Below are 27,218 nucleotides of genomic sequence, written 5' to 3'. Positions count from 1 at the left end.
TAACAACATATCAGACATCCACTGGTGACGAGTCTAGTGCTTAAATTTGGTACTTGTCGGAAAGTCATAAATATTTACATAATTTTTGTATGTATCATGTTTTGCAGTGTAACAAATTACCTCCTTGCACACTGCTATTGATAGATTGATTGACACACAAGTCCAGCACACAACAATGACTGAAACAAAGAATGCCAGTGGCCAGGTGCCACCTTCTCCATTTCGCTCTTTTGATGCAAAACAACAGAAATGGGTGGAGTACCGCCTGCAGTTCGGGCAGCATTTCAATCATATAACATATCAGATGAATCACGATGCTCTTTCTTTTTGGAAAGGAGTGTATATTTTAAGGTTCTGTATGAAGTGGTTTCCTCAGAATGCCAAACCCGACCCTATGAAAACAATGTTAGAAAACTCAAAGACTTCAATACTCAAATTCATGTAGCTACTGCCAGTTTCAAATTTTTTCATTACAACTAATCTTAAAAGGATAGGTTGCTGAACTCAAGAGCATGGCTAGGAAATGAATTTAACAGCCCTTGTGGAACCTTATTAAAAGACAAAATGCTTCCCACTGCCATTATTTAAAAAAAAAAAAAAAAAAAAAAGAACCACAGAATATGGACTGTGATTCTAAAGCATCATATCATGACATTGCTCTCACAAGTGTGCTTAAAGTAATTGAAGCTCAGGAAGTGCAAGTCTTGACTAAACTTGACTTTAATGTGATCTCTACTGCAATGTTGATTGTGGACTGTTCAAAACAGCCCCAGTCTCTCAAAGCCAACACAGGCAACAGCATAAACACAAATTTGGTGGCTCATTTTCAAGTTTTAGCTGACACAAAACTAGTGTAATTTACAGGAATGTTCATTTTTAAATATTGAAATTGAATATTTGGAACACATCATTGGCACCCACGGTGCTCGTAAGCATTCAGAGGCAATACCGATATTATCTTCTCCTACAAATACACGAGAACACCAAGCTGTTCTCAGCAAAGTGACATGCAACATCAAATTCATTCGAAACACTGTGCACACAGCCACTCCTTTGCACTGTCTCTGGTGTAAAGATATTGCTTTTAATTGGACTGGAGAATGCAAACAGTCTTTTCAGAAACTGAAGCAAGCATTTCTTAGTTCACCATGTCTTATGCACTTTGATTTGAAAAAACCAATAGTGTTTGCAATTGATGCATTGGGGAGGGGGGGGGGCAGTTTTGGCTCACGCAGTTGCCAAATGGAACACATTCAGATTTAAGATGTTGAACAATGCCCAAGTCAACTAGTCAGCTGGAAAAGAAAGCTTTAGCCATAATTTACGGTGTCACAAAATTTCATAAATATCTGCAAGGTAGAAAATTTTTTCTTGTCATTGACCATAAGGCTGATTGTTCTTTTTTATCCAGCAAAAGGTGTGCATGACTATACAGCACAGAGGCTCCAAAGTCTATCAGTACAACTCTCCAATTATCAATATGAAGCTCTTGATCACCCCATGGCACAGCTTGCAAAAGCAGACATACTGTCTCACCTATGGGAATGATCTGGGTTTTGATACATCAAAAGTTTCATGCCTTCAAATTAATTATTCTGATACCAAAGCACTGAAGCTTTTCCAACCGATTCTTGGCAGATCGTACATGCTACCGAACACAACAAACACTATGATTGCTCATTTGGCTAGGTTGACCTCAATCTGATTAGAATGCATGCAACAAACAACTGTCTCAGACAATGGCCCGCAATCTTCTTAGTTGGAGTTTCAACAACCTTTGCCAAGGAAATGGAATTCAACATATCTGAATGGCACCATTCTCTCCACAATCTAACAGTGATGCCGAATGTACATTTGCAATTTCAAGGCTCAGATGTCCAAAATTCATGCTTCGCACTTGAGGCAAAATCTTTTGTTGTTTCCAAGCACCTACCACATGGTGCCCGCTCAAGACACTTTACCAGCAGAACTCTTACATGGTCACTGCCACCACACACCACTGCATCTCTGTACCCTTGCCACCGTTTTCAATGCCAACTTCACAACGAAGTTCCACATGAAATACAAAGTTTTCTATTGTGTCCATAACAATCCTCACAATCTGGAACACAACATTATCACTAAGACGACTGGCCATGCTCATTATATCATTTATGGTGCATCGGGCACCCATCATCGACATCAAAGCCAACTTTGTTTTCAGGATTACAATGAACCTGCCATAAATGTTCATTTTTCAGACATGCTGTCTGCTGTCCCTCAGTAGGCCTTTCTGTTGCCAGATATCTGGGCACACTGGTCTTCCTAAAACTCTAGCATGGAGATTGACCCCTGATCTCCCTTCCAGCAGCTGATGCCGCGTCCACAGCTGCCATGACTCACCATTTGCTGCAATAGTCACGGATATCAAACATACATCAGCCATACAGGTTTCTGCATCCTCAGCAGACCCAATGCTGCACCCACCTCTGCTTTTGTACAAATGTCCTACGTCTGGTTTTTGGCAGGTGTTCCCAGTGTTCTGTGAGTCAAGTGTCGGGACCCAGATTGGTTGGTGGCATCTTCTTCTGTGCCACAGCCCATCCCGTCAGCAGCACTATGTCACAGATATCCCCCTTGTTGTTACCCACAACCATACCCATACAATACAACAACAGTGTGCTATTCTGGGGAGGGAGAGAGGAGGTGGGAGAGGAATGCGGTATCAATGGCACCTTTGTTTATCACACGTAGCACGCCCTCACAGCTATACAGGAGATAGCACTTAAATCTTCTGCCAGCACATTGCCACTGAACTTGAGCTTCAATCGTTCACTGTCTCTGATGGGTGGTTGCTACACATACATGCCACCAGGGGACGCTGAATTCACACGACTTTACTGCGTGCAACTTAGATTAGGCAGAACATCTTTTTAAGCTGCTGCACTATCACCTTTGGCCCAGATTCAATAAATCTGGAGACTTAACCTTAGGATGTAAGACGCCATTGAGTAAATTTCAATGAGAAAGAACAATGCTACCAAGGACCATTACACGTCAGTTGTTTACAGTTTGATTCTTGCAAACAAGAAGACAGCAGCCACCCACTATTGATAACACTATTTATTTGGAAAAATGATGTTATTTGTGTAAATAAATAGCATTATCAATAATGACTGGTGAATGTTTTCTACTTTGCAAGAATCAACCTGCATTTTGTATACAGTCAAAGTCTCAAAATGTCTGTTTTGGACAAAACAACAGATCAGTGACTATCGATTGTATCAGCATTCAAGAAAATTACTCTCATTCTACACAATCCGGCACCACAAAAAGGACATATGGCAATCCAAAGTTCTGTATATGTCAGTTTTTAAGTGCTCATATTATAAATAAAGCAAAGAAAAATCCAGTATGGACTGTAACAATATTATGAAAAGGATAGTAGCTATTCACCATATAGCAGAGCTGTGAAGTTGCATATAGGCACAGCAAAAGGACTGTCACAAAATGAGCTTTCAGTCAACAGACTGGTCTGGCTTTTGTGTGTGTGTGTGTGTGTGTGGGGTCTACTTTCAACAAAGGCCTTGTTGGCCGGAAGCTCATTTTATGACAGTCCTTTTGTTGCGCCTATGTGATTCAGCATCTCCGCTATATGGTGTGTAGCAACTATCCTTTTCATAATACTGTTACATTTTATAAATAAAGTTATTAAAGTGTTAACTTTCAGTAGCTGTTTGATTGCCTTCATTGACCAGTTCACTACTAACACATCAAAAAACTGGAGCTTTAGCAGAAATAATATTTATTTCATGCAGTTCTTAATTCAATTTATTAAGAATTTAAAAACATAAATGCTTAGAGAAAGGGATAGTTGAGGATGGAAAAGAAAAAAAAAAAAAAAAAAAAAAAAAAAAGACTCTGTACACCAATCAATTCTAAGAATGATTCAGTGGTTCATGCCAGCCTACAAATCCAAAGGTTCAGTTCCCTGTCAGTCCTAGAACTTCCGTCATTTATTATTTCTTTCAATTGTGGTAATGATTTGTACAATGATAAAAATGCATAATTACACAGCGAAAGTTTGGTAATGGTCCAAATGAAGGCATGTTCATACCACCTCTAATAGGAGCCTAATAAACAACCATAATGTTCGAAAAAACAATATAATTGGTCACTAAATTTAAATTTTTTTAAATTTATGGATAATTTTGATCAGAAGGCAGGTCTGGTGTTTAGTTAAGATGCATTACTCTTGGGACACTAACATTGTCAAACTATCTAGAATATTTCAAGTTCACCACTTTGATTGGTGGATACTTTAGGTGGATTAGTAAGTAGAAATGTTATGGTACTGATGTGACACATCTGCAACCCTGTAATGTCTTCACTTTGTACTGTACTGCACTGCACTGCACTGCACTGCACTCAAGGAGTGAAAGGCAATGAAGATGTACATGATTAGAAGTATATCACATTAGTTGAAAAACATTTCTTCTTATTAATCTACCAAAGGCATTCTACAATCAAATTGATAAAACATTCTAGATATTTAACAGTGTCAGTTTACCAGGAGCAATGTACGTGAAGTGAACACTAGAACGTGATAATGGAGCCAAGCCTTTGAAGAACGCTATAAATAGTAATAATAATAATAATAATAATAATAATAATAATAAAACAACAACAACAATAATAGTAATAACTTTTTAAAAAGTTTGAAATTTGGTGACAATTACATTGCATTTTTATTTATATTTTAAATACAGATTCTGGAAACAGCCTGCCAAATATGTACATGTGAAATATTTTCCTATTTAAGACTGCTTCATGAGTCTACATAATAACAGTAAATCAACATGTCAGTAATAAGCATATTATTAAAATGAGTGTCTGAAATCCATGGCCAATGAAATTTAGTCAAAGAAAAAATGACTTTACAATTTACTGGATGCTTATTAATCTGAATGAAAGATTGGCTTAGATCTGCTTTTTGCTCCAGAGATCCACAGGGAGGAAATCCTTAAGGATTAGAACATGTCGTATAAAAATAGGATATTAACAACAATAAGGAAAGAACATATTGGTACTGTTGGTGTTGAGTTGCAGACAGGCAACATGAAAAAGAATACCATAGATATTTAAGCTTTCAGACAAATTCCTTCCTCAGAAGTAGAGCTCTCAAGCACTAAAGCCCAACCAAGCTTTAATATTTCTAGTATTCTTTTTCTATGTGGCTGTCTGTGACTTAACGCCTTGTCTATGCGGTGAGTAGACATCTTGCCATACTACTGTTAATCCTGGACTTTCAAGTGTTTGAAGAACATATAATACATTTATTTAGCATATGGCTAATACAGACATATCATGAAATTAAATTACACATACATATGTACATATTGACACACAAGAAACTTAAGTTTGTCTTTACAACTGAATATCCAGTCCTTCAATCCAGTGCACTGCATCTGGAGTTGCTAGCAGGAAGTCCTCTTTGGTGCCGTGATAGGCTTGAATCCTGCATTCACTGACAATGTGGTGAAAAGTCTGGTATGGAGCCCCGCAGTCACAGGCTGGATCAGGCAGCTTCTTCCACTTAAAGAGAGCATCCCTGCATCGGCCATGGCCGGTACGGATTCTGTTGAGAGTAGTCCAGGTCTTGTGTGGTAGGCCGAATCCACTTGGAAGTTTAGTGCCCGAGATGATGTTATGCAGGTGCACATCTGTCACTGCTTCCAACTGACCTTTCATTTTTCAAGAGGTTTGAAATCCTTAGCAACCATGTCAGCAGCATCGCACAAAGTAGGATGGCATAATTTCAGTCTCTTACTATTTAAAAGTGGCAGGTCGCTATGCATGGGTAGGTTAGAGTTCCTGGAGATCTTGTGGAATTCTCTCATAAGGGCAGTACATCTGCGTAGATCAGGAGGCATTATACCATTAACAGTGGAAGCCAATAAACTGGAGTAGATCTGATTGCGCCAGATATTAGGCACATTGTCGTATTCAGCTGGGTATCAACAAGCCTTGTATGATGACTGTTCGTCCAAACAGGTGCACAATACTCAGCGCTTGAGTACACCAAGCCCAGAGCTGAAGATCGCAGGGTGGTTGCTGAAGATCCCCAGGTAGTTCCGCATAGCTTATGGAGGACGTTGTTTCGAGTCCTCAACTTTTGAGCTAAGTTAATGAGGTGTTGTTTGAAGAATAGTGTACGATACAGGATGACACCAAGATATTTTTGGGTTCCAATTATGACGAAGAATTCTGCCTCTGAAACTTACTTCCAGTTTTACGTTCACCAACTGATTATTTAGATGGAAGCAACACACTTCTGTTTTACTCACACTGAGTTGGAGTCTCCAGATTTTGAAGTAATTATCTAATGCAGACAGGTCGCTGGTTAGAATATCTTCTGTTGTCTTCATTTCCTGGTGTTTTACGGCTAGAGCGAGGTCATCGGCATAGCAGTATTTTCTGGATGAATTGTCAGGTAGGTCAGACAGATACAGGTTGAATAGTAATGGTGAGAGAACTGATCCTTGAGGCAATCCGTTGTTCAGCTTTCTCTCCTTACTTATGTTGCTTCCAGTGATTACCTGGAACTTACGATCGCTTAGCATGTTGTTAATCAGTCAAGCCATTGTTCTGCAGGGTATGATGTGGAGAAATTTGTAGATAAAGCCTTCCCTCCACACAGTGTCAAATGCGGCAGTTAGATCAACAAATGCCACAGATGTTTTCTGCTTCATTTGGTATCCTGACTATGAAGGATGAGAGAGACAATACTTGGCCGCAGCAGCTATGCTCTGGTCTGAAGCCTGCCTGATCAACTGGAACATTCTCTAGGGTAGCGGTACTTATTCCGTTATATACTAGCCTTTCAAAAAGCTTGTAGCGGCAGCTAAGTAGGGCAATGGGGCGATAGCTTTCTACCATGTTGCTGGGTTTGCCAGGTCTCAGAACAGATATTATCTTCACCTTTTTAAACTCCAATGGAAGCTGACCAGTCAGCAGAATGTCAGTGAAGAATTCTGCCAGCCATTTCTTAGCTTTTCCTCCCATATGGATCAGGAATTCTGGGTGGATACCATCAAATCCAGGCGCCGTAAGAGGTTTGAGGTCCTTCAGTCCAGAGTCAATCTCTGAAACTGTGAAGGGATGGGTATACTCAGATGACGGCGATGCCTTCTTTTTCAGGTCAAGAAGCTGTCATCTGATATGTCTTGTATGTTTCTTGTCAAGAGCCACTCTTGAGGTAGTAATGATGTGGGAAGCAATTTGGTCTGGTGTTACTTTGGAGTTTTTTCTGCATACTGGTGCACTTCCTCCCAATTTTCTCAGAAGACTCCATGCTTTCCTGCTCGAGTGGGTAAAGTCCATATGTTTGACTGTTTCTGCCCATTTCTGCCTCCGAGACATGTCCAAGCTAGACAATAGTTCCATAGCTATCTTCGAGTCACCACTTTGCTGGAAGTGTTGGTACAGTGTTTCACTTTCATCATTCCATCATGGAACATATTCTTTTTGGTATCCTCTTGGCATATACTTTTTAGCTGTTGATGTTACTGCACCAATGAAGCATTGACAGTTATTATGTGATTGAGGTATCCAGCGAATGGTCTTATCCAGTTCCGTTGAAAACTTCATCCAGTCAGCTTTCTGGAAATTCCATCGAGCATGCAGAGTTGATTGTATGACAGGAACCGCGCAGCCAATTTGTATTATTACAGGTCTGTGTTGGCTGTGAGGAAAGGCATCTATCACTTTCCTTGTGGTGTTGATGGAAAAGCCACTTTCATTGCAGCTAACAAAGCATAAGTCAGGATTTGAATCCTTGTCCCAAGCAGCTGACCTGAAAGTGTTTTGATCTTCGGCATCAAACACTAGATGAAGATTACTCTCTTCAACCCATTCTGCAAGCATGCTCCCATTTTTATCATTTTGAGGGTACTTCCAAAGTTTATGGTGACTATTGAAGTATCCTATGTAAACTGCAGGATGTTCTGCTGTGTGTAGGGGGGAAAAGAAAAATCGGACCATGTTTTGAGTGGTTTGTAAACATTTGTAATAGTAATACCGTGCAATTGTATTACAACTGTATGTATATCTGCCTCCACACTTACAGAAATCAGTGAAGCTTTGTTTATGTTGTTACGGACATATGTAGCAATTCCATACACCTCGTGGTAAGTTTACACCAAGTGCAGAATATCCAGGAATTCGACTTCTGCCTTGGAATATTTCTTCGCTGGAAACACGAGTTTCCTGAATGGCGATGACATTTATATTGTCGTCCAGCAAAAATTTTGACAGGTAGTCACACTTTGCCCTGCTAATGCTTTCGTCATTTGAAGGAGTCTGATAGTTGGTCCAACGTTTCTTGTTAATGGGCTTTGAAAAGAACTGTTTCTGCTATTTAGTTGATATGTCATTGCCAGGAGATCCTATGGATAGTCTGGCTGCCTGTAATCACTGCTGCTCAATTAGCACCACCCAGGAGGCACATGTAGGGTATTTTAAGGTTAAACCTATGGACGTGAGCAACGCTACAATGTTACAATACATATTTCTATAGTACTGACTCCATGGTGAGGTGTTGGTTCGGAAACAGTATTATGTATGACAAATTTCATTAAGGAATAAATGCACTGGGAAGCAGGAGTTAGAATACCCAATTTCATAACGGGCCTCTGCAGGACACTCGAGTTCACACCACAATTAATTCATAGTACAAGTTTTTTGACTTAAATTTTAGCTTGGCTTCATGAGTTACCCCAGAACATGATCCATTATGACATTAAGGCATGAAAGAGAACTGTGCTAGCTTTTTTATTTTTGTATCACCTACAGCTGACAAGATCTGCATTGGAAATAAAGATTTGTTTAGATGCTTTATCAGTTCTGTACTGCACTCCTCCCAGTTGACTTTATTGTCAAGCTGTAATCCCCAGAATTTAACACTTTCTACTTCTTCTCTCAGCTTGGCGTCATATTTTAGGCATATACTGATGGTTGTTATTTTATTGGTGGAACACTGCCAGTATCTTATTTTTCTGCACACACAGTATTCTGCATCTCCACAATGTCCACCTTTTAGATCAATGCACTGTGTCTTATTTTATACACGCAATTTCACTTAACACTAAGTCAAAGGACATCACAAATTTGGTTTAAAGGACAGATGTTATACTAACTGCAGCTTTACCAATGTCAAAAGAAGTATGTTGGCTTGTGAAATGTATTTAAGAAAGATTTTCATTTTTAGCAACCTAAGTCGCTGCACACTTCTTTCCACGCAGTTCAACCTGAAGACTTTTTGATGTTGATGTCCAACCTTTTTTCAAGATTATCAGTTCACATCAGCTTACAGGTCTAGTTTGTCTCCATATATATCACCTCCAATAAACTTTCAACAATTTTTCCATCCAGTTCCATTGGTGACAAACAGTCCAAAACATAGGTTTCTGTCATTGTACAGTAATCCAATTTCCCAATTTCAACAATACATATATACAACATGATTATTTTAAAAACATATTAAGAAAACTACAACACACATCAAATTGACACAAGACTTGGGTTATTGCACTTGGCGTATCACTGTTAGTTATTTTACTGTTATCAATGGCATATCTGTGCCAGACCAACAAATAATCTCATTTTTTTCATATCACTAATGATTATGGCACCACAGCATGGCAACAATGTAAAGGGGAAAAAAAGAAATTACTTGGATACAAAAAAGAAGAAATCTAATTCTAAAATGAAATTTTCAACCTGTTTATAATCAGCTGCTCTATATCCCCAATATTCAATGAATAGCTGTTTACAACAATATAATTATCAATTAAAGATCTTAAATACTACATGCACAAATCTCTGATGACAAAGATTACATTACTCTAAGATGTGTGAGATACTGAATCATCATACCATTTCAAATGCTGTATGTACCTCTAAAAACCATATCACTGCAGAGGAAGAATCTGAAGTAATTTTTAACACAGAATGCAAAAATTCTAATAGCCTGAATGAAACAGAAAATGTGCAGTTGCAATGTTTCCACACTATTTTCTAATTATATTTAGAATTGTTCTAAGCAGAGGTTTCAGATGGAAATTCTCTACAGTCTTCTAACAATTCTTTTATTTATTTTAATACTGGGCATTATACTAATAAATAACCACTTCTGGAAAATTGGTCAAAGCATTTGAAGATGAAAACCATATGGACAAACAAGTGAAAATAAAAATCAACTTACACTTGCAAGAGAGGAAACTGCAGTATCAAAGAATTCTTGAGAGCTACTACGAGGAGGTGTCTCCATAGTGTATCCAAATCCCGAGTACCGCCCACCTTGGTTTGGAGGTACGCCACTGAAAATTTAAGTTAATATATAGAATTATGAATGCTACATAATTTATATGACGCTCGAAAAGTCTGGGTGATATGCACATAATGGAAAGAGTAAAGGTAACCACTCAAATGTGTAGTTGAGATATTGAGCAGTTGACAGGCATGTAAACCACCTCCCTCACCCCCACTCCCACCCCCACAGACACAAACACCAGCCTTCTTACTTGGACACCATTCTTAATGCTACACACCTTTTTACTGTCCACTACTACAGTCCAGAATCAAGAGCTGTACGTAAGTCTGTTACATGACGATCAGTTTGGCTTTAGGAAAGGCACCAGAAATAAAATAATAATTGGATCCTTTTACCGACCTCCCATTTCAGATGATACACTCACTGAAAGGTTCAAAAAAACTCGAGTTTGATTTCAAACACGTACCTGGCTCATACGATAGTAGTTGGTGCTGACTTAAATTTACCCTCAATATGTTGGCAAAAATACATGTTTAATTCTGGAGGTACGCATAAAATATCATCCGAAATTGTGCTAAATGCATTCTCTGAAAATTATTTCGAGCAGTTAGTTCATGAGCCCATGCGAATAGTAAACGATTGTGGAAACACACTTGGCCTTTTTGCAACAAACAATCCTGAGTTAATAACTAGCATCAAAGGTAATATAGGGATTAGTGAACACATGGTTGTCGTAGCGAGATTGAATATTGTAATCCCCAAACCCTCGAAAAATAAGCAAAAAGTATACCTATTCAAAAAAACAGATAAAAATTCACTTGACACCTTCCTGACAGACAATCTCCACTCGTTCCAAATTAACAATATAAGTGTAGGCCAGATTTGGCTTCAATTCAAAGAAATAGTATCGGCAGCAATTGAGAGATTTATACCAAATAAACTAACAAACAACAGAGCTGATCCTCCTTGGTACACGGAACATGTTAGAACACTGATACGGAAACAACAAAACAAACATGCAAAATTTAAACAGACGCAAAATCCCCAAGATTGGAAATCTTTTACAGAAGCTCAAAATTTGGTGCCGAGTTCAATGCGAGATGCCTGTAACAGTTTCCACATCGAAACTTTGTCTCGAAACCTGGCAGAAAAAATTCAAAGAGATTCTGGTCGCATGTGAAGTATGTTAATGGCAAGAAACAATCAATGCCTTCCCTGCGCAATAACAATGGAGATACTATTGAAGACAGTGCTGCCAAAGCAGAGTTACTAAACACAACCTTCCGAAATACCTTCACAAAAGAAGACGAAGTAAATACTCCAGACTTCAAATCGAGAACAGCTGCCAACATGAGTAACATGAAAGTAAATATCCTCAGAATAGTGAAGCAACTCAAATCAATAAAAGCAAGTCTTCTGGTCCAGAATATATACCAACTAGGTTGCTTTCCGAGTATGCTGGTGAATTAGCTCCATACTTAATCATATACAATCGTTCATCGACGAAAGGTCCATACCCAAAGACTAGAAAGTTGGACAGGTCACACCAATATTCGAGAAAGGTAGTAGGAGTAATGCACTAAATTACAGGCACATTTTGTTAACGTCGATATGCAGTAGGATTTTAGAACAAATATTGTGTTCGAAAATTATGAATTACCTCGAAGGAAACTGTCTATTGACACACAGTCAACATGGGTTGAGAAAACATTGTTCCTGTGAAACACAACTAGCTCTTTATTAACATGAAGTGCTGAGAGCTATTGACAAGGGATTTCAGATTGATTCTGTATTCCTGGATTTCCAGAAGGCTTTTCACACTGTACCACACAAGCGGCTCATAGTGAAATTGCCTGCTTATGGAATATTGTCTCACTTATGTGAGTGAATTTGCGATTTCCTGTCAGAGAGGTCACAGTTCGTAGTAATTGACGGAAAGTCATCAAGTAAAACAGAAGTGATTTCTGGTGTTCCCCAAGGTACTGTTATAGGCCCTTTGCTGTTCCTTATCCGTATAAACGATTTGGGAGATAATCTGAGCAGCCGTGTTTGGTTGTTTGCAGATGACACTGTCGTTTATCGACTAATTAAATCATCAGAAGATCAAAACAAACTGCAGAATGATTTAGAAAAAATATCTGAATGGTGTGAAAAGTGGTAGTTGGCACTAAATAATGAAAAGCGTGAGGTCATCCACATGAGTGCTAAAAGGAACTCAAACTTCGGTGACACGATAAATCAGTCTAATCTAAAAGGTGTAAATTCAACTAAATACCTAGGCATTACTATTACAAACAGCTTAAATTGGAAAGAACATATAGAAAATGTTGTGGGGAAGGCTAACCAAAGGCTGCGTTTTATTGGCAAGACACTTAGAAAATGCAACAGACTTACTAAGAGACTGGTTACACTACGCTTGTCCGTCCTTTTTAGAATACTGCTGTGCGGTGTGGGATCCTTACCAGATAGGACAGATGGAGTGCCATAGAAAAAGTTCAAAGAAAGGCAGCATGTTTTGTATTATCATAAAATATGGGATAGAGTGTCACAGAAATGATACAGGATTTGGGCTGGAAATCATTAAAAGAAAGGCGTTTTTCGTTGCGACAGAATCTTCTCATGAAATTCCGATCACCAACTTTCTCCTCCGAATGCGAAAATATTTTGTTGACACCAACCTACATAGGGAGGAACAATCACCACGATAAAGTAAGGAAAATCAGAGCTTGTACAGAAAGATATAGGTGTTCGTTCATTCCGCGCACTATATGAGATTGGAATAATAAAGAAATGTGAAGGTGGTTCAATGAACCCCCTGCCAGGCACTTAGATGTGATTTGCAGAGTATCCATATATATGTAGATGTAAATGTAGATGGACAGTTCTGACACTGCAACTGAAAATGGAAGCAAGACTGAGGAAAAATTTAGACTCATTCATAGGGTTTGTAGACCTGGAAAGAGCATTTGACAATGTGCAATGGTGCAAAATATTCTAAATTTGGATAAAAGTAGGGGTAAGCTACAGGGAAAGGTGGGTAACACACAATTTGTAGAAGAACCAAAATGGAACAATAAGACTGGAAGACCAAGTACGAAGTGTTGAATCAATACATCAAAAATGCAATGAGGGAAATAAAAAAGGGTTCAAGAGTGGGATTAAAATTCAGGGTGAAAGAATATCAATAAAAAGATTTGTTGATGGCATTACTATCATCGGTGAAAGAGAAAGTGAAGAAAAATTAAACGACCTGTTGAATGGAATGAACAGTCTACCGAGTGCAGAATACAGATTGAGAGTAAATTGAAGGAAGACCCCAAGTAATGAGAAGCAGCAAAAATGAGAACAGCGAGGAACTTAACGTTACAACTGGGGATTACAAAGTAGACTGTTAAGGAATTCTGCTATCTAGGTAGCAGAATAACCTAAGACATATTGAGCGTGGGGAACATCAAAAGCAGACTAGCACTGACAAAAAGGGCATTCCTGAGCAAGAGAAGTCTACTAGCATCAAACACAGGTCTTAATTTGAGGAAGAAACTTCCAAGAATGTATGTTTGAAGCACAGCGTCATATGATAGTGAGACATGGACTGTGGGGAAAACCAGAACAGAGGAGGGTCTAAGCGTTTGAGATGTGGTGCTAAATAAAAATGTTGGAAATTAAGTGAACTGATAATGTAAGGAATGAGGAGGTTCTCTGCAGAATCAGGGAGGGAAGGAACATATGGAAAACACTGACAAGAAGAAGGGACAAGATGATAGGACATTTGTTATGGCGTCAGCGGAATAACTTCCATGGTGCTACAAGGATCTGTAGAGGATGGAAACTGTAGAGGAAGACAGAAACAGGAATATATCCAGCAAATAATTGAGGACACTGGTACTCTGACATGAACAGGTTGGCACAGGAGGGGAATTCATGGTAGGCCGCATCAAACCAGTCAGGAGACTGATGACTAAAGATGAAGAAGAGGAAAAAGAAAGTAAGTGTTAGCAACTACACACTCTAAATGAACTACATGGTAAACCAAATTCTAGCTGTTACAGGCCACAACACAATAATCAGATATAAATAACCGAGTAGGTAGTGTGTGCTGTGATTATTCATTCTCCCCAAGAGTTTTTTTGGAGTCATGTTAGCCCCTTACATGACTTATTTATAGGAAATTCCTCATTTTGATAGCTATGAAGATTCCTCAGATTTTCTTTAAATTTTCAAAGTATGTCAAAATAAATTATGGAACACTTCTATTAATTGATATCCATTGCTTTAAAAAAATAAAAAGCACATTTTCAATTATTTGTTACTACTGAACCTTCCAATGCTTCAAATTGTTAAAAATGGGCACAGGAATTGGATATAAATCCTAATCCCCCCCCCCTCTCTCTCTCTCTCCCCCCCCCCCCCTCCCCCACCTCCTCCCACCTCTCTCTGTCCATCTTCTCCTTCCCCCCTCTCTGTATCTGTTTCCTCCCCTTTTCTTCCCATCTCCTCTTCCCTCACTCGCTGATCTTGAGTCCATTTACTGTTACTGCCAATGAATCCTGGATAGGAAATTGTAGTCACTTAAAATGAATGGATAAATTGGCTCGGATCATTGGTATGTGGGGTATGAGAGAGCTCTCCTGCTGCTGGATCTTTGAGGATAGCAGCTTCATAGACAGTATTTTGCTTAGTTTTAATACGCAAACGTGTAGGATTACAAATTTTTGGAAGAATCATGTTATGTGCACTGTTCTAATAAGTCCATAAGCCATAAATACAACTTTCCTGTTTTTATATATGCATTTTCTACGGGATAAACAATTTGTCTAATGGTTTAAATGCCCTGCTATTGCGGTTGCACATTTTCACAGTGCAGCATTTTCTGTCTCACAGTCTGTTTTACCCAAGAATCTGTATATTCTTGTTCAAAAAATATTTAGCCTTTGTCCATCCGAGTACTTACTGGAGTAACTTGTACAAATTTCAAGTAAATAGGTCAAGAACTTTTCAGGACACTTTCTTACAATATTTTCTCTTTCCATCCATCTGGACATTTATTAGGGCATTGTGTAAATATTGGAAAAATCAACCAAAACCTTTAGATTTTTACGAACAGCATTAAACCATGTCTTGTCTTTATATAGTAGTCTGGAAGGTATTAATTATTTAGCGTTCCTTTTTTATTTTTTTTTTTTACAGCATGGTATTTCTTTAAAGTGGTACAGGCAATGGAACATGACAATTTCACAGTAACAATTAGTTTCTTTTTTATACAAACATTTCCATCAGTTCCTCTTGCACACACTCGGCGCTGTTTGGAAGGACTGTATTTTCTCCATCATCAGCAGAATACTTGCTGAAAAATGCTGCTCTCCTAATGACTGACAATATTGTGGCATATGGCAGGGACAACTTGAGGAAGGAGAAAATAAATTGCTTTTCACTTTATTTCATTACATACAAATCCAAAATGTCGCTTCACACAGACTAAATGATATTTTTCAACCTTTCTTCTATTTCATCATACTGGATACACAGACTTCTCTCAGTCTGCTTAATTTCATTTCCCATTATACAAACATAATCAACAACTATGTAAGAATTCTTAACATTTTACTTCTCATATTTAATGTTTTCCATATTGATGTACTCAGCTAACAAAAGTGCCCCATCATTCTTGTCCTCCCCTTTTATTCCAAACACATTTCACTTTCGGCACACAACCATTTCTCTTCTGTTGCATACGTTATTTCAGGGACAAGTTTGAATGTGTCTAATGTCAGCTTCACTGTAATGTATGTCTCTTCACTTTTCTCTTTTAGAAATGTCAGTGAGTTAAGACAAGGAGTAAAAATTGCCAACTGTCTAGTAATATCCTTTGTTCAACAGTAGTTTTATGAGAGTAATTACCACCTGTGAAAATGCTGGTGAGTTCTCTGATATATACTTTTTTGTAAGTATTATTATGACCACATAAAAACTTCTGGATTTACAAAATATATACATCATTATACTGTAAAGGCAATGAACATTTTAAAAATTTGACACTTTTAGCAACATTGTTTCCCATGACAGCATGTAGGTTTTTTAAGCACATTTGGTACAAACTACTGAGACAAGGGGTAAGGACAACAGAAATTGGTGCAAAGAACATGTACACTTGATATGTGGAACTAGAATAAAGGACAAGTGAATTAAATTAGAAAAGCTTTAAGATATGAATGTATATTCCTAAACTATAGATAATACTCTGTATATAAATTTGTAAAACTTAGTAGAGAAAATAAAGAAAATAGAGTTTGTAAGCATTTAGAGTTATAATATCCACAAAGTACAGTAATAATGATGACAGAATTCTAAAAATTTCACAATCAACAGTTTCGTATGTCGAAGCTTGGGAGAAGAGGATAAAAATAGATCTATGTTAGTTTACATGTACAAATGCATATCCATTAATTAGTGCATGTGTGTGTGTATGCATGTACACAGAAACTGGATATTATGAATGCAATATGAAAAAAAAAAATATCATTTTGGCAGATTCAAAGCAGTTTTTGAAACTAAGTGCATATATAATAAACAACTGTAAAATTTACTCACTCTGGCCTTTGTGCATTTTCATTCTGAATACGAGAAAAAAATGCTTCCTTTTGGTCATACACTGATGCAGCTGTCATGTTTTGGTAACTACCACCACAGTCTCCAGACTCATACGAATTACTATATTTTGTTGGTGATGCTTGCTTCTGAGCAGAAGATGTATTTGGGTCCCACGACTTTCCTTGTGCAAGAGTTGCAATCTGCCAAAACATTGAAACAAAATGTTTTATCACAAAAGGCCATGGACAATAAGTCTTGATAGCTCACAACAAGTAAAGCACGTAGGGAAAAAAGTAATTAATATTCCCCTTTTCATGTGCAAAAAACACAGACCACTTATTGTCAACTGTAGACATGAACAGTAAGAATTCGTGTCATACAATCATGTATATATTTTCCATAACAAGACTAGATGGGAATGTTAGATACGAAGTTGGAAAAAAATTGTGCAGCCTGCATTAGGGGTATACTCAGTTACTTACCCAACACATTCTCTTGGGAAAGTGTTAAGTGTTTCCTAGGCTGATCCAAGCAATGGGCGAGGTTCACAACTAAAGGTCAATTTTGCTATAACAAATTTTCAATGTCCATGAGAATATCATGTACAATAAAACTACTGCTTATTTAAGTAATTGTACTTAATTGGCCTGTTGTTCATTTATTTATTAAGTAGTGGCTCACAAGTTGTTGACCCAATTAACTCCTTTTTGCTTGAATTATTGGTGGGTTGCCATTTCACCAATGTCACGATGAGCTCTTTTGTTGCAAAGGCTTTGGATGCAGACCATGGGGCATTGCTGTACAAATTACTGTGCTATGAAATCAAAACAAATTAATACAATTGGTTCCACTTCTCACTTACGTGGTATGATATACAACAGAATTTGAGAAGGTCCCATAACTAGAATTGTATTGTTATCCAACCCAATGCTTTTTCAGTATTCCAAGAGTTTTGCTATCTTGATTGGTCACCTTTGGTGTGCTAATGTAGAAAGTGTCTCAAATCAGCTAAGCGAAAAATCCATGTAGTTTTCATGTTTACTTACATATATAAGCCAATTTCAGATTTTCTTTTGTGAGTGATTGTGTGTGCTGGATAGGTCCTATAAGAAATTCTACTGACTAATTTGTAACTGTTTGCATCATTTCTTCATTATCTATCACTTATTGTGTCAATTCTCATACACACTATGATCTATATTACGTATTCCTGAATGTTTGGGAGAATTGCTCAACATTTATAGTATATCTTCAGTGTTAATAGCATTTCAAGTCCTTAGACAATTTGGAAGCAGTATCTTTGATCAGTCTTTTCCTCCCTAATTAAGTGTATCTTTACATGATTAAAAAGTATATTTCTGAGACGTTTCAGAGGCTTGTAAGCATTACACGTAACATCTTGTAGTAAGCTGTGAATTAACAGTTGTGTATCCTGCAAACATTGGAAGCGATCTCTTTTCAAAAAATTATTTTGCTTATCACAGTGTGGCTATGAACGTGATTAATGCAATGATTTCACTACTTTCTGCTCACTGACCTGTTTCTTCTAAGTCATTGTTTAAAATTTTTAGGATCATAAGATGAACTTAGCTCTTATGAAATGAACTGTGCTGCAATGTAATATTGTGTTTTGCATATATTGTTGCAGCCATATATAATCCAACTGTAGTGATATTTTTAACATTTGTCATACATAACCACTGTTTTTGAAATTGCTACACATGTCTATTAGTGAGCATTATCTCAACAAAAATTCAAGGCAGTTATATTCAATAAATCCATCAATTTTATCTGAGGTTTTCTCCTGTTATTCACACAAATATCATTCTTGGGTCTTGTAGCTTCAAATCTTAAAAGGAATTCTGAAATTAAAACAGAAACACTGCACAAATAAAAACACAGTCTCATTGTGGATGTGCCCTTGGGAATGGGATTTGTTAGGTGCTGTTCATAAGCAGCTGGAAAATTCTCCAACTGTAGCTCCTGGAAGCAGCTTTGAATGGTTGTATTTGGCAGATCCTGTGGATATCGTCTCCTCACCTGGAAGTACAGTACCTATCAGCCCTCGACTGTGTGTGGTATGTCGAGGGGCACTGTACAAAGACGCAGGCACCATGGAAAACTAAGGGTATCACATCCATCAACCTAAACAACACGTCTGAGGTGCTGTCTTAAATTGAAACTGAGCCAGTGAGACACTTCACCTGTTGAGAAGCTTACTATGTCCCATGTCATTGGGAAGAAAGTGCAAAATGGTGATGGTTGTCATCGTCAGTTGAAAGACTGATCAGTTGAAAGACTGATATGATGTAGCTCTCCACCCTAGTCTACACTATGCAATTCTCTTAATCTCTACAATCTACTGCATCAATTTTGAACCTAGGTACTGTAATCATCCTTTGCTCTCTCCACAATTTTAGCCTCCACACTTACTTCCATAACCAAACCAATGATTACTTAATGCTTCAGGGTAAGTCCTATCCACCAATCCCTTCTTGTAGTCGAGTTTGTCACAAATTTATTTTTTCCTGAATTAGTGTCAGTACCTCTTCATCACTTAATCTATTCATCTAGTCTTCATCATTCTCTTGTTGTACCAGATTTCAAAAGCTTCTATTTTGCTTATCATCCATGTTTCACTTTTGTACAAGGCTACACTTCACACAAATATGTTCAGGAAATGCTTCCTATCATATTAATTTATATCCAATGTTAAAAAATTTCTATTCTTCAGAACTGGTTTTCTTATTACTACCAGCCTGCATTTTTTATACTCCCTACTACAGCCACTGTTGCTTATTTTGCATCCCAAGTAACAAAACTAAGCTACTGCTATTACTGTGTCACTTCCTAATCTAATTACAACAGTATTACTTTTGAATGCATTACGGGAACAGCAGTGATCAATGTCTTATAAATAATTACTATTAAAAACAGTCTTGATCACGATTTATTTAACAAGGTGACCGGTTTCGACCACTACTGTGGTCGAAACCGGTCACCTTGTTAAATAAATCATGATCAAGACTGTTTTTAATAGTAATTAATTACAACAGTGTTGTTCTACATGTACATGATTACTCTGCAATTAAGTGCCTGGCACAGGATTCATCAAAACACCTTCAAGCTATTTCTCTACCTTTCAACTCTAAAACACCGCACAAGAAAAACCAATTCTTACATCTTTCTGTGCAAGCTCCGATTTTCCTTATTTTATTATGATGATCATTCCTCCGTACATACATGAACACCGATGAAATATTTCCACTCACTGAGGAGAAAGTTGGTGATAGAAATTTGATGAGAAGATCCTGTCTCAATGAAAAACCTTTGTTTTAATGATTGCCACTCCAATTCATGTATTAGACCCATGGCACTCTCTCCCCTACTTTGCAATAATACAAAATGAGCTGCCCTTCTTTGAACTTTGATGCCATTCATCAATCCTACCTGATGTGTATCCCACACTGTACAACAATACTCCAGAAGGGGGCAGACAAGCATAGTGTAAGCAGTCTCTTTAGTAGACCATTAGAATTTCCTAAGTGTTCTGCCAATAAATCACAGTCTTTAGTTTGCTATCCCCACAACATTTTCTATGTGATCATTCCAATTCAACTACAATCTGTCACCCTTGTTTTACATTTGTTTAGGTTCATTGTATAGCCTTTTTTCAAGAAACTATCCATTCTGTTCAACTGTTATTTCGAGTCCTATGACCTCTATGATAGAATTACAATGTCATCAGCAAACCTCAATGTTTTAACTTCTTCTTCCTTAACTGTAATTCCCATCCCAAATTTCTTTTTAGTTTCCTTCACAGCCTTCTTGGTGTACACACTGAATAACATTGGACACATGCTACAATCCCGTCTCTCTCACTCCCGTCTCAACTACTGCTTTCCATTCATGTCTTTCGACGTTTTCCATTCATGTCTTTCGACTCTCATAACTGCAGTTTAGTATCTGAACAAGTTGTAGATAACCTTTCTTTTCTGTATTTTATCCCCACCACCTTCAGAATTTCAGTCAACATTGTCTAAAGCCTTCTATAAATCTACAAATATCATAAATTTAAGTTTGCCTGTCTTCAATCTAAGAAAGGTTGAATGTTCTGACATTTCTTCAGAACCCAACCAGGTCTTCCATGAGGTCAGTCTCTACCAGTTTTTCCATTATTTTCTCAACAATTCATGTCAATTATCTTGCAACCATGACTAGTTAAACTGGTGGTTTTGCAATATTCACACTTGTCAGCACATGCCTTCTTTGGAATTGCAATATAACAGTCTTCTTAACATCTGAAGGTATTTTTCCCATCTCATATAATTTGCATACCAGGTGAAATATAGTTTTGTCTGTTTGTTCTCCTGAGGCATTCAATAATAATGAGGGGGGGGATGCGGGGGGGGAGGGGGAGGTGGGGGAGAGGGGGAAATGGGGGGGGGGGGGGGAGGGAAGTGATAGAATTCTAGGGTTGATTGTGGATTCAACCCTGAACCTTTGGATTTGCTGTCTGACAACCAATTGACCACAAATCCACACTTTTTTGTAGCAGTAATTGGGCCATAGAGGTAATACAGTTCCATGTTTGCTGTTGAGTACACATTGCATTCTAACACACTGCGTTAAGTTTAAATAGCTCCTACTTACCACTATTTCCTTACCTTTCGTACACATACTTTCATGTAAATCACCATCTGCATCATCATTCCGGATGAAGAAATTTCAGTTAATGGAAAGATTAACAAACATGGAAGACAAAGATGCACTCAGCTTAGAAACACTGCACAACAATGTGACACATGACTTACTTTGTCTCTGTAAAGAGCAGCTGCCTTCCTATTGTACCGTCTTTGGATTGACATGCTGTCATCCCAGTCTGGTTGTGATTCAAAAAATTCTCTTGCTCTTCGATTGCCGCCAACCTAAACAAATATGATACATGAGAATCTTGTTCTGAAAACATAAGGAAATGCAGCTTATCTTTCTGGGCAACATTAAATTTCATTATTGAGAACATACACAGTAGCTGAACTGTCAGAATATGTAGCTGCCATTTGAAAAAAATCTGAGTTTGATTCCAAGTACTGTCAGAGCTTTTTTTTGGGTGGGGGGGGGGGGGGGGGGGGGGGGGGGGGAGGGGGGGGGGCAGGAAAACTGGAACTGGGTGCACTTCACCTTGTAAGACACCTTGTAAGACTGCAACAAGCCTTTCTTATTGGTACTGTAAAATGACTGAATGGGCTGCCCTGCAACCCCCCCCCCCCCCCCCCACCCCTTTCTTCCTTCTAGAAGAGGAAAAAATTATATTACAGAATTTTGCTGTGCAAACCACGTTATTCTATAAAAAGACATCTCATCTCTGTAGCCAATCTCAACTGTTTTGTAACTTCTTATAAGCCAGTTTTGCCCCCATCACTTCAGATCGGCCATTGAGTGCTACCAGGGAGAGTGAGGCAGCAAACCAGAAAGGAGTACAAACAAACAAAATTTTAATTATTGGACATAAAAACCAGCATCTGCTTTCAGGGTTTCAAAATTCCCAAATATGCAGCAAGTCATCATACAATATACAGGGTGAATATAAAGCCTTTCACAGATTACAAAAACTTATTTCTACGGCACTACACTAGATGCGCCTGTGTGGTTTGCTGTAAATGGTAGATTAATTCATGAACTCACTCACACTCTCTCTCTCTCTCTCTCTCTCTCTCTCTCTCTCTCTCTCTCTCTCTCTCTCTCTCTCTCTCTCTCTCTCTCTCTCTCTCTCTCCCCCCCCCCCCCTCCCTCCCCTGGTACGCTGCTGTCCCAATGGCACCTATGCAGAAGATAATGCATTGTTTTTTGTGGTTTCAATGAGAGATTGGCAATGTTGGTGACAAGGCAAGAAGCCATAGACCTGGAATGAACAATGATATGAAGTGGTTATGGAAGAGATGTTGGCGAAGTCATGTAGAGACACTGAGTATCACCTAGATGCTCCAAGGGCAACAGATGGAGCACAAGTGGAAGTTATCAATAAAAAAAAAACTATGAATTAACATACCATTTGCAACAAACTACATTGCTATATCCAGCCCAGTTCCGTAGAAAAAAAATTTTGTAATCGGGAAAAGACTATGCTCCCCTTGTACATTGACCAGACACACCAATGATAGTCTTTGTTATCCCTTAGATTTGATGAAAATGTCCAATGTATTGCCTGAGATCATTGCACCCAATCAATACAATAAGTGATCTTACAGCATTTCTGTTTGGAATGACATTTATACTTGCCTGTTTCTTTATTTTAATATCTCCATTAGAAACTGGCACAAAGTATTATGTCAGATAAGTAAAGATAATTCATCCTTGTGTCATCCAGAGAATCGTCATCATTGACATTTTTTGCCACACATTTATATTCTAATGTTGGGTAAATATCACTTCCAAGCCTTACGGGGACAACTATTCTTGAATGCTACTGGCCTGAAACTAAGTGATCAAAAGAGGACTACTTTTTCATTCATCCAGTCCAATTTTTATCCTATTATATTTCAAGCACGCATTTGTCAAATCATTTCATTTCATACTATAACACCTCTTGGTTTGATCTAACTTATTTTCTAAAACACTCTTCTCACTTTGCAAATATCTACAGTAATACTAGTTTCATCTTACACTGACAATATGTTTATTAAAGAAACACAGCTGTAGGTGTTAAAGGCAATGTCAATTGCTCATTTTACTATAACCTACAGTGCTTCCAATTCCATCTTTTTCTTCTTCCTGAGACTTATCAGCTTATGCAGGTCGTTTACAAAACCTCCTCTTGTCTTCTAAAATTTATTGTCTAGAACTTCCTCCCAATTCTTTCCTCTTCAAAGCACATCATCCTTCACCTCGTCTCACCACATTTTTTGTTGTCTTCCAATTGGTCTTCTCCCCAAGCTCTTAACATGACCAAACCATTTCAGTCTATTTCTCTCACGAGTTTCTTTTAGTGGATTGATCAGCATCACGTTTTGTATTGTTTCATTTTCACTCTGTCCTTAACCAGGTTCCCTTGTAGAAAGCACACTTACCACTTAAATTCTGTCCAGAGCTTTCTTTCCCAGGTCCAACATTCTGAGACACAGGTCAAAATTATTAGATAATACTATTTGTATGCCATGATATATCCTTTGGCAGGTATTTTCCAGTTACTAATTATTTCAAATACACAATTTTGAGCAGTTTTCTATCCTCTTCGAAATTTCTTCCTTGGTCTTTTCTTTCCTCATCAACTTACTTCCTAGATACCTGACAGCATCTACTCCACCCATTATAACATACATTCTCGATTTTTTCATTTTCCCTGCCAATTTTCATTACCGCACTTTTTGTTAAGCTTTTTCTCATTCCTGCTTTTCCAGTTATCCTCTATCAGGTATTTAGTTATTCCAATTTTTGTTCATTGTCTTCCCACATCATCAAATCATCTGCACATGCTATGATTTTTGTATCTAATCATTGCTGAACTTTCCTTATGATGTTGCCCTACCAATACCGAAGAGCACTGCTGAGAGCACACTTCCTTGTCAAACTCCTCTGCCTGTTCTAAACCATTCCGACTTTTTGTCATTTATTATGACCCAATTCAGGAATTTGTTATATATGTTTCCAATTCTGAGTTGCATACCTTTTGACAGTTCCAATCTATTAGAAACTTGCCATCTCTCTTCCCTTCTAACATTGTCTTAAGCCTTTTTTGAATCTGTGAATGAAAGTACAATGTACTTCGCAAATTCCCATTTCTTTTCCACAACCCATCTAGCTGTATATATGGGACCTATAGTTGATCTTCCACATCAAAGACCTTGTTGTTGGCTCCTAATTGTGGTTGTATCTTGTTCTTGATTTTCTGTAAAATTATCTTTTCATAAGTCCTCATGCTCGGTACAGTCAGTCAGAAACCCTTTTACTCAGAAATGGGTATAGACATATCAAAGTTGAAGTTTATGCCACATATTAAGGTCTATCGACCCTTAGTGATGTAAATACTGAAGCTTCTAAGTCAAAGCAAACAAAAGATAGGGACATTTACATCACATATTTTGATACTTGCAAACTCAAGGTCATCAAACCTCTAGGGTACTTCCTGTTGACCAAGAATCATGAAAGCCAAGGTTTCACAATACAGCTACAGGGAAAAAAAATGCAAACAGTGTTAACTTTTATTTATATCACACAAAAATTATTTCTTTGGCATTTGTTATCTGACTTCAAACATAAATTTAAAGCATTATTTAAACTCTCTGAATTTCCAGGAGCAATACCTTGCCTGTATCAATATCAATAACAAGCAAAAATTATCTAGATTCTTGATTCCCACACTGGATGAACTGTCAATAAATATAATTACGATTGTACAGAACCCTGACAGTGGGAGTTCTACTTGCCCATTATTCTATAAAGCCATTCTTTGCCATTTTTCATTTCTAAAACCGCTTTCTCTTCAAATGCTGATATACAGTGTTCCTATGCCACACCTTTTAATCACACTTAAGCATAAATGTCACTATACAGATGCATTCTGCATGTCTAAAGAATTCTGGTAAGCCTTTGATGGTCCTGGGTCATTCATTCAAGTGGCCTAAGAGTCCCCACTCGGCCATCACCAATTTTGATAAAATTTTTACAGGATGTACATATAGACCTTACATGAAGCACTGCCACATTACAGCTTCATAAGCAGTGCGGTGGGGCCACTAGCCATCTTTTTGTAAAGGCTTGTTTTTTGACATTGTGACTGAAATGAACAAATTATCAACTTTGTTGTACCATTGTTCAGGGTCTAAGAGACCTGTTGTGCTGAAACTGATCCAATTCAACTTTTTGGGTACAATAACTTAGTTGTAGTACTTATGGTCAAACTATGGTAAATTCATCATAGTGTGCTATCAAAGTGGCTCATAAATCTTGTTGTATCAAATTTTGACTATACTTTATTGCCTTGTATCTACTGAAAGAATAACTTTCTGAAGCTGATACTTTAGTTATCTGCAACCTGTCAGCATGTCAAAGCTCTGCAAGTGGCATCCAGATTGCTCAAATAATAACTTAGTTATCTGCACTCACCTCATCTGATCAGAAAAAGTTGTTTTTATTTTGGAGACAGACCAGTCCAGTGTCAACAACAATGGAGTTTGATAACATGCTTCAACAATCAGTCTGAAGAACACTGTTGTGTAGTGAAGAGTGTTCAGACGTTGTGTGTGCCTTTTCAAATGATGTAACATGCATTGTCATTACTGTATAAAAATCTTTTTTCGGCAAGTAAAAATTATTTCAAGGTATGGGGTGACCCTTTAGAAACGTTTATCAGGTTATTTAATTTTTTTCTGTTTATTCTCAAGGAAGTTCCCATTATCTATGATTGTTTAATATTTTTCAGTTGGAAATATACACCACTTCTGCTTTATCCAATATTGAAACAAACTGCAATTTGAAGCATAAATTTAATGGTAGTGTAATGGATATCAACGAGGTTTCAGTACCATGTGTCATCGGCCATTCAGATAATTCTGCATGTCATCTGAAAACATAACACATCAACAAGGCTTCATTCCAATCAAAGAATGTTCTATAAAGCAACAGGAATTAATAAACCAAAGAAGTGGGATACGTCTTACTGAAAATGCACAAATATGCTTTCATCACAAAGCAATACTGGTGGACAAATATGACTTTCTAGAACAGATCTTGTTGTAATCCTTTTGGTGCACAGAACCATTTTATTGAAAAGTGTTTATGGATTGTCAATGTGGAAACAGCAAAACAATTGCAAGCCTTGACTAAGAGCAATGTGAAACCTGGTCAATAGATCAGTCCAACTTGCAGAAAACAATTTTTAGCAAAGAAAGCAGAAAAATCAGTCAACTTCAAACCAGTCAGAAGATGAAGCATATCCAGAAGTATCAATCTATTCAAGCCTATCTGCTTTTGGGGTCTCCCCTCTAAAATTTCAGATAGTATCAAAAAGGGATGTGAAAGGTTATGCAAAATTAAAAATAAGCGAAGCTCAAGAAGCAATTGCGAATAACATTGCTGCTGCTGGAGGATTCGCCCCAAAAAGCTCTTCAAACACCTAGTACAAGCAAGGCATGTCCTGATTGTGAAGATTATAAGCATCTGATTAAATAATTGAAAGAGAAGTTGCAATTGTCAAGGCAGCCTCAAAAATTGCAAATACTTACATTAGTACCACAAAGCTGGACTATAAAAGAGACAATGCAAGAATTTGGTGTTTCAGAGAGGATCGTATCCAGATGCCGTAAAAGAAGGAGTGGTAACA

At 37.7% G+C, this 27,218-nt stretch overlaps 1 protein-coding gene across 3 annotated transcripts in view; it reads right to left on the bottom strand.

The window, feature by feature from the left end:
• LOC126480690 (ADP-ribosylation factor GTPase-activating protein 1) overlaps positions 1-27,218 on the bottom strand; it is a 78,424-nt gene that overhangs the window by 36,213 nt on the left and 14,993 nt on the right. For all 3 annotated transcript variants that reach the window (XM_050103929.1, XM_050103928.1, XM_050103927.1), the window contains exons 3-5: positions 21,715-21,828; positions 16,901-17,100; positions 10,244-10,358 (exon numbers count right to left, since the gene is read on the bottom strand). In XM_050103929.1, coding sequence (XP_049959886.1) covers positions 10,244-10,358; positions 16,901-17,100; positions 21,715-21,828 — 429 coding nt within the window. The remainder of the gene's footprint in view (positions 1-10,243; positions 10,359-16,900; positions 17,101-21,714; positions 21,829-27,218) is intronic.

The sequence above is a fragment of the Schistocerca serialis genome, chromosome 5 (assembly GCF_023864345.2).
Source record: "Schistocerca serialis cubense isolate TAMUIC-IGC-003099 chromosome 5, iqSchSeri2.2, whole genome shotgun sequence".
Lineage (NCBI taxonomy): Eukaryota > Metazoa > Arthropoda > Insecta > Orthoptera > Acrididae > Schistocerca > Schistocerca serialis.
The sequence above is the reverse complement of the archived record's forward strand: the minus strand, read 5'-3'. Positions and strand labels throughout refer to the sequence as shown.